The sequence below is a fragment of the Cebus imitator genome, unplaced genomic scaffold, assembly GCF_001604975.1.
Source record: "Cebus imitator isolate Cc_AM_T3 unplaced genomic scaffold, Cebus_imitator-1.0 Scaffold6, whole genome shotgun sequence".
NCBI lineage: Eukaryota > Metazoa > Chordata > Mammalia > Primates > Cebidae > Cebus > Cebus imitator.
This window is the reverse complement of record NW_016107321.1, coordinates 13,167,064-13,176,158: the sequence shown is the minus strand read 5'-3', so window position 1 is coordinate 13,176,158 and position 9,095 is coordinate 13,167,064. Positions and strand designations below refer to the sequence as shown.

General features: G+C 38.3%; 1 protein-coding gene and 1 non-coding gene across 2 annotated transcripts in view; one reads left to right on the top strand and one right to left on the bottom strand.

Annotated features, from left to right (window-relative positions):
* CCDC170 (coiled-coil domain containing 170) overlaps positions 1-8,567 on the top strand; it is a 119,185-nt gene extending 110,618 nt beyond the window's left edge. Inside the window, exons 10-11 of the mRNA XM_017539060.2 lie at positions 2,705-2,941; positions 5,214-8,567. Coding sequence (XP_017394549.1) covers positions 2,705-2,941; positions 5,214-5,414 — 438 coding nt within the window. The 3' untranslated portion in view covers positions 5,415-8,567. The remainder of the gene's footprint in view (positions 1-2,704; positions 2,942-5,213) is intronic.
* On the bottom strand, positions 3,045-3,147 carry LOC119472824. The gene has a single exon (XR_005202004.1). It is a non-coding gene; the product is annotated as a U6 spliceosomal RNA (small nuclear RNA).
* Positions 8,568-9,095: the final 528 nt, after the last annotated feature.

Genomic DNA, 9,095 nt, shown 5'->3' with positions numbered 1-9,095 from the left:
GGGAGGCAAGGGAGAATACAGCAAATACTTATTATTCAGTATGTGTTATTCTGTTACTTTCTTATGTATTTTTTTAAAATGATTTAACCACAAAACCAAAACACAAAATAATGCTTTTTCTTTGAAAATATACTTGAACACTTTATCTCAATTGTCAGGAAGCTCAGAACTAAATTCAGAGCTATACTGGTCATTGTGTATGTTAATTTATTTCAAGGTAATTAATTTTGATACTTTTCAAGAGATTGTAAATGTACTTTCAAATAACAGCTTTATCAAGATATAGTTGATATACCATACAATTTACTTTTTAATAGTGTACAATTTAGGCTGGATGCAGTGGCTTATGCCTATATTCTCAGCAGTTTTGGAGGCTGAAGTGAGAGGATCACTTGAGTCCAGGAGTTTAAGACCAGCCTGGCCAGCGTGGCAAAACCACTTCTCTACAAAAAATACAAAAATTAGCTGGGCATTGTGGTGCACGCCTGTAATCCCAGTTACTGGGGAAGCCTTGGCACGAGAATTGCTTGAAAGTAGAAAGCAGAGTTTGCAATGAGCTGAGATCATGCCACTGCACTCCAGTCTGGGTGACAGAGCAAGACCTAGTCTCGAAAAAAAGTGTAAAATTTCATGATTTTTAGTATATGCACATACAGGAAAGGCACCACTATCATATTTCAGAACATTTTCATCACCTCTAAGAGAAACCCTGTACCCATAACTGGTGGCTCTGCATTCTGCCCTCCCATTAGCCATTGGCCTTTTCTGGATCTTTCATATAAATGGGATAATAGAATATGTGGGTTTTTTTTGCAATTGGCTTCTTTCCCTTAGCATGATGTTTTCAAGGTTCACCCATGTGGTAGAATGTCACAGTGCTCTATTCTTTTTTACTGATGAATTATATTCCATCGTATAGCTATACCACATTTCGTTTTTCCATTCATCAGCTGATGGCATTTGGGTTGTTTCTACTTTTTGGTGATTATGAATAATGCTTCAATGAACATTTGTGTACAATTTTTGTGTGGGCATAAGTTTTCAATTCTCTTGCCCATATGCCTAGGAATGGAATTGCTGGGTCATATGGCAGTTCTATATTTAATATTTTTGAAACTGGCAAGCTCTTTTCCACAGCAGCCACAGCATTTTACATTCCCATCAGTAGTGTATGAGAGTTCTAGTTTCCTCACATCCTTGCTGACAGTTGTTATTGTCTGTCTTTTTTATTTTAGCCATCCTGGTAGATACTAAATGGTAGTTCATTTGTATTATATTTAATGATTAGTCAAAACAATTTATGTTTGTGTAAAGTTGCTTCAAACCTTTTTTTTATTGTGGTAAAATAAAAATAACATAATATATATCATTTTAACCATTATTAAGTGTGCGATTCAGTGGTGTTAAGTATATTCACAATGTTGTACAACCATGATCACTATCCACTTCCAGAGTTTTTCCATCATCTCAAACGGAAACTTTGTGCCCATCAGACAATAACTCTCATTTCTCTTCTTCCCCAGCCCCTGGTGACTTCTACTTTACATACAATTTCTATGAATTAGCCTATTCTATGTACTTCATATAAGTGGAATTAGTCCTTTTGTGTCTGGCTTATTTCATTTAGCATGTTTTCAAGGCTCACCCATGTTGTAGTTGAAGTATGTGTCAGAATTTCATTCACCTTTTATTTATTTATTTTTTTTTTGATATGGAGTCTTGCTCTCTGGTCCAGGCTGTAATGCAATGGCACGATCTTGGCTCACTGCAACCTTCGTCTGCCAGGTTCAAGTGATTCTCCTGCCTCAGCCTCCCAAGTAGCTGGGACTATAGGTTCCTGCCACCATGCCTGGCTAATTTTTGTAATTTTCTTTTCTTTCCTTTTCTTCTTCTTTTTTTTTTTAAGTAAAGATGAGGTTCACCATGTTGCCCAGGCTGATATTGAGTTCCTGACCTCAGGTGATCCAGCCACCTCAGTCCCCCAAAGTGCTGGGATTACAGTCGTGAGCCACCATACTCAGCCTTAAATTCTTTTTGTAAGCAGCTCTGGCCTAATCTTAAATAATAAGCTAATACAGAGAATGTGCCTCACACTCTGGCATACTGTGTGTTTTGGCTTTAAGATCTTGGGACAGCTTCTCTGAAGAAGACATCACTCTGCCCCACAGCTGTTTACCTCCCAGACTCACTGGTAAAGTTAGAAGATGCTTCTAACAGAAAAAGCGCCCATCTATGTTTTCCTCACAGCAGTTGTGAAGACTTGCTGAGATGGATCTGAGGTGGGGTCCTCAAGGGATACAGGATTAGAAGAGGAGACATTTTGCTCTTCCTACTGTTAATATACCAGCAAAGTCCCGTTGGTTGGGACAGAAAGTTGAAGTTGCTTTTGCTTTTGGAGCTTATAGAGTGTGTGTGCACATATCAGCAGGATTAATTTAAAAATCTGACCCCAGAATCATGCTGTCTACAGTTTCGTCTCATTGATTTTTTTCAAGTCCAGGAACTCTAATATGTTTATATTATAACTGTCTTAAGACATGTTCGTGCAGTACATATGCTTAGCAAGATCTGTAACTGTTTGGGATGAATTCCATTCTTTATTCATAAAAAAGGTATGAAGCAAATTGACTTCTGATTTGTCATGTTTATAAAGTTTTCCTAAATAAATACAACAGTAGTTATCAGCATTCTCTTGACTTCCTAGATTAAAACCTTGGAACAGACTAAAGCCATTGAAGATCTAAACAAATCCAGAGAACAGCTGGAGAAGATGAAGGAGAAAGCTGAGAAAAAGCTCATGTCTGTCAAGTCAGAACTGGATACCACAGAACATGAGGCTAAGGAGAATAAAGAAAGGGCCAGAAACGTGATAAAAGTGGTAACCAGTGAAATGAAGACACTGAAAAAATCTCTGGAAGAGGCAGAAAAGAGAGAAAAGCAGGTGGGTCTAAATCTGGTGATGAAACCAGATTTAGGAAGATTTTCTTCTTGTTTAGGAAATGACAGGACAATTCAAGAACTTGATATTAATAATTATTCATTTAAAAAAATGGACTGTTTTCATGAATTTGTGTTTCATCCTTTCATGAGGCACATGCTAATCTTCTCTAACGTTCCAATGTTAACACGTGCTCCCAAAGTGAGAACTATTCACATATTTATTCAAAAGCAATTAACAGAGCTTTCGTATCTTTTCAACATATCCACCTTCCCCTCCAGCATCTTTTTGACATTCAAGTAACCATTCTGATTCACCCCTCTAAGAAAAATTATTCACATTTTCATGGCACAAACTGCAGGAAAGGAAAAGACGTTCTTATTCAAGCAACGGAAGGGTTCTGGTGAAAAAACAGGTTCTGGTTCTCGGGAGGTTTTTTTAAGTTAAGTGATCGCCTCAGAAGTTTGCATCATTGCAGAGCTTTTAACGTTAACCAGGGCTCTGGCCTTAGGAGGGAAGCCTTATCTGCAGCAGAGATCAGTTGCAGGAAACAGCCCCAAGTCTCAAACAGTGGCACCCAGACTTGATGGCCAACCAGGCACAGATGTAAGCCATAAAAAAGTACTCATTTGCTTGCTGGCTACAAGGAGGAGCATTTTATCTAGTGAGTCCATCAGGAGGTCAGGCATAAAGAAACGTGTACCGGGCAGCTTGACCTCCATTGCTTTTTGGCTTTTGTCTCTTTCTCCTTTTGAAGCTCAAAAGGGCATAGAATGGACTCTGATCCTAGGATTTTTTTCCCCCGCTTTGGCCGCCTCTGTTTTGGTTCATGTGTCAAGCCGAGGTGAGGAAAGCCAAATGACACAATGAACGTTCTCAGAAAGGAAACCGCTTCGGAATTGAGAGCTTTGGCCACACTGGAAAGGGTGGAAGTCTGAGAGAAACATTGCTCTTTCATCAGGGAGACTAGGTTGGTGTCTTAGTCCTTTCAGGCTGCTATAACAAAGTACCATCTACTGGGTGGCTTATAAATAATAGAAATCTCTTTCTCACAGTTCTGGAGGCTGAGAAGTCCAAGATCAAGGTGTCTGGTGAGCACAGTTTCCTGGTTCAGAGCCGGCCCCTTCTCACTGTGTCCTTATGTGGTAGAAGGAGCAAAGTGGCTTTCTGGGGCCTCTTTTATAAAGGCGCTAATCTTATTCATGAGGGCTCCACCCTCATGATCTAATCACCCACCAAAGGCCCCACATCCTAATATCCTCACATGGGTCATTAGATTTCAACATAAGAATTTTGAGGGGTCATAAAATTCAAATCATAACATCTGGAGAAAATGTCACCATTCCCAAATTGGACCCTGCAAGAGAAGGAGGTTGCAGAGCCAATGAGCCTGGGGTGGGACTGTTTGGGTGGCATTCTCTTGGATGTTGGAGCAACCGTTTTCTAAAATGGAGGACTCCTTTAATGAGGTGTTGGCCAGATGCCCTGATTTATCTGATTTTGCATTAACCTAGAACCACAGAGACCAGCCTATGAGAATTTGAAGGGGTATGAGGCATATTTCAACCATTGTTCCCAGCCCCCCACTTTTCTTTCTTCAAGGGACAAATGGAAGTCCCAGAGCAGTCCCATGGAATGGCTTGTGAAGTGGCAATCTGTGTGATATGACTTGATAGTAATTTAGAAGCCCTCCTGTTTTCATTAGCATATAATTTTTTGCTATTTGTTCTTTTTTTTTTTTTTTTTTTTTTTTTTTTTTTTTTTTTTTTTTTTTTTAGCTTAAGAGGTTATCAGCCAGCTAAAATCCCAAAGCATGTTTACCAACCTTTGACACAACCCCACCAACATTTGCTTAGTTCTTCCTAGTTTGCAGAGCACACACAGAGTCACCATTTCATTTGATCTGAATTTCAGAACAGCCTTCTGAGCTGGGTGTATGGCTAATCCCACCCTGGAGTTGGGAAAATGAAATCTTAGTGATGTCAGGGTTTCATTCATGGTTACTTATCTGAGATTCTTGACTCAATAGCCAATACCACATCAGCTGGCTTATCAGAAAAGTGGTTGTGAAATCTCTGAAGGTTGGAAGTTGATGGGACTTATCTGGAATCTGGTATTTTATCAGTGAGAGAACTATGAAGAGGGTAGATAATTTCCCTACCTCATGCAAACCTGAGTTTTCTACAGGTTTTTTTTGTCTGTTTGTTGCATTTGGCTCAGCAGTAGTTGATACGTTTTGTTTTCCCAGTTAATGAATTTCTGTTTGATATTACAGCTAGCAGACTTCAGGGAGGTGGTGTCCCAGATGCTAGGCTTGAACGTGACCAGCCTTGCTCTTCCTGACTATGAAATCATCAAATGTCTTGAAAGACTGATTCATTCACATCGGCATCGGTTTGTTACCTGTGCCTGCCTCAAAGACGTGACTACCAGGCAAGATAGGCAGCCACAAGGCCATTTACAGCTTCTTCATTGAACACTGTATCTCTTGAGAGAAATGGCCAAAAGACATGGGACACAATTCCCAAATTCACAAATTCGTCATGTCTCTGAGATTTGATTAGTTTGTGAATATTGTATGCTTTGATGATATAGTGATAATGCATCACTCACAAAAAGAATCTCAAAGGTGTTAGCCTTAGATAAACGTTCTGCATGAAAAACACCTATTATTTCATTTACCGGCATTTTAGGACCCAGAAGAATTCCACCAGATTACATGAGTTAGATTGGGAAATGAGAGTAGGGAATTAACATTGTGGGGTATCTATTTTAAGTCAGGGGCTTTACTAGCCAATTTTGTTCTCATAATAACCATGTAGAAAAGCTGTGACAAGTATTTTATTTTCCAACCTTTCTGGAGCTCAGACATGGAGTTACCTATCCAAGGTTGTAGTTGGGTACTGGTGAAACCAGGACGGACAACTCATTGGTCCTGCCTCAAAGGCCGTTACTTTTCTGCTACACAGACTCGGTTTCTCCTGAATCTCTAGGATGCTGGTAGGAATTGTTTGCACATTGAAAGGAAAATACCCCTGTCATCAAGAGTTAATGTCTGGTCTGGGCTGGGCATGTTGGGTTATGCCTGCAATCCCAGCAATTTGGGAGGCTGAGACAGGCATATCATTTGAGGTCAGGAGTTTGAGACCAGCCTGGCCAACATGGTGAGACCCCATCTCTACTAAAAGTACAATAATTAGCTGGGCATGGTGGCGTGCACCTGTAATCCCAGCTACCCGGGAGGCTGAGGCAGGAGAATTGCTTGAACCTGGGAGGTGGAGGTTGCAGGGAGCCAAGATTGTGCCATTGCATTCCAGCCTGGGTGACAGATTAAGACTATGTCTCAAAAAAAAAAAAAAAAAAAAAAAAAAAAAAAAAAAAAAAAAAAAAGTTAACGTCCGAAAGTGGCAGATTTATAAGTGTAAGCTATATGATTTCTTCAAAAAGCAATCCACTTAATTCATTTGGATAAAATATACATAGGTCTCAGGTCCCGTAAGAAACTTGCCTGTTGCAAATGTTGCTACTAGATTACAGCTGGTGGTAATTGTTAATGTTTTAGCAAGGCCGATCTCAGTCCTTTAAAATGGAAAGCTTTAACATGAGCCCAACCCTATAAGATGAAGAAATCCTATACAGTCATTCACCAATATATCCAATGCACCCAGAGCAATGGTACCTTTTCAAGATCAGGATTTTATTATAAATTCATGTCACTTCTGTTTTCAATTTAAATTTCTATTTTAAAAACATTTTTCAGGGAATCCTATTTCTAACTTCACTGGGAAAAATGTGGTACTCTTTTGGATAATTTATCTTATTTGTAATATAAGATATATTTTATTGTCCTTAAAAGAAGCTCTAGCATGAAATTAAAGGAAAGGGAAAAAATAGATCTGGTGCACCCAAACATTAGGAGAAAATGAAAAATACACAACCAACCGTTTACGAGTCATCAAAAAGTCAAAGTCAGCCTGCCTAACTAATGTGGCAAAATCCTGTCTGTACAAAAAATACAAAAACAAGCCCAGTGTGATGGCACACACCTGTAATCCCAGCTACTCGGGACGCTGAGACACGAGAATTGCTTGAACCCAGGAGAGGGAGGCTGCAGTGAACTAAGATCATGCCACTGCACTCCAGCCTGTGCAACAGATTGAGACACTGTCTCAAAGAAAAAAAAAAGTCAAAATCATAAACAAATTATTGACTTCTTTCTTCCAGACTAAAAGAAATTAAATAGATGAAACAATCAATTGCAAGGGTCAAAAATAGATTGGATCTTGATTCTTGCAATACTTGTAAAAATTTGAATGAGGACTAAGTACTAGATTATATTAAAGTATTTTAAATTTTTTAATCTCCACAAATGCACTGATTGTTATACTTTAAATAAGTAAAAATCCAAGAATCCACAGTGCTGCAGAAAATAAGTGATAAAATGGGAAAAAGCAAATGGGAAAAAACAGTGAAGATCTTCTTTTAGGAAAAAAAAAAAAAAAAAAAAAAAAAAAAAAAAAAAAAAAAAAAAAAAAAAAAAAAAAAGGAGTAAAGGAAATATCTAAGATAAAGCAAATAAATTTGACACCTACTGACTGGATGGCAGACCACACAGAGGTAGAGTGACCCAGCTTTGCTTGCAGGGTGGGCATCCCTGCCTGGCTTTCTTCTTTCTGTGCAAGGGCAGTACAAGTAGCATTTTGCATATGTATAAACACACCTGCGCAGCCCTGGTTGAGGTCGCTAGGCTAGCCAGAGGCAGGAGAGAGAGTCTTGAATTTTCTCCAGAGGAGGCCTGCAGCTTCCCCCACCAACCCTTTTTCACATGCTCTAAAGATGTAGTAATGGCTGCTGTTTTGGATCCAAAATCCCCTTGAGTGGAGGAAGTGACTTCACTGGGGCTCTGGAGGCTCTTGGAACTTGGGTGGCTCTGCTCCGCCCTGAATCATGCACCCATAAATGTGCTCATGGGTGGGTGTGGGTGTATGAGAGTAGAGGCTGTTTTTTGTACATTTTCTTTGTTTTCTTATTCCAAATACAATCTTTAATAAACTTGATTTAGTTTCTTGGGAAATTCATTTTCTACACCATTCAAAGATATTTTAAATATTTTAAAAACATTAAATATATATTTTTATTATTGATTTTGTATCACTATGTATCAGGATTCATGTAAGAGACTAAAAATAATCCATAGTGGTTAGTACTGTACTTTCTGTTTATTAAATGAAATTATATTCCATTTATCCAAATATATGTTTATATAATATTTCCACTGTGTGACTCGTGTATATGCAACTATCTTTAACATACACAGAAATATGAAAAATGTTTGAATATGATGTTTAGGGGCTTCTAGTGAAAAGGGTATATGATATGGGAAAAACAAATTCTGTACATGTATACACTCCATATACACATTAAGTGTCACTTGGACAAATTGAAAAATCTTTTAATAAAGCCATTTTCTTCCTTGTTAAAATGTCAATTGGTTGTTGAATTTTCCTTTGTGGCAATCATTGCAGAGTTGGCAGGCCAGCTTTGAATTTTTAGGTTACATTTTGTTCTTCTATAATATTCATGTATGTTTTATGTTGCCCAATAAAATGGACTAGGTTGATATGATTTTACATAAGGCTTTAAAATATTTAATATTAACTCTTCTATCAAATTCACTTGAGTGATATTTGCTACTGTGGTTATTATTCTGGTCACTGTCTGAGACATCTAAATATATGCATAAACATATCTCAGAGAAAACAATTTAAACTTTACCCGTCTAAAATTTCCAGTTTACCTTATGGTCTATTTTACAGATGAACAGCAAGTGATTCACTGTCCAGGGGTGGCAGCTGAAGCTGTTAAAGAAGTCTACATGATTGATATTGTCATAATACTTAGGACTCAGAATTGGAGTATCATTTTCATTGGGGAAACATTTCATGTTTATGTTACCTTTGGCTTGGAATGTCTCAGCCAGTTGATGCAGTAGTGATTGTACCCACATTATTATACACTTAACTTAGCTTCTCATTAGCAAGTGGAGTCTGTATGCTTCTCCTTCCAGTGTGTGTTTTCATACCGTAGTCCTTTGCCTTTGTATAAAAACATGGTTCTTTCGAGGCTCCTGCTAGCGGATATATGGCTAACTTTCTTC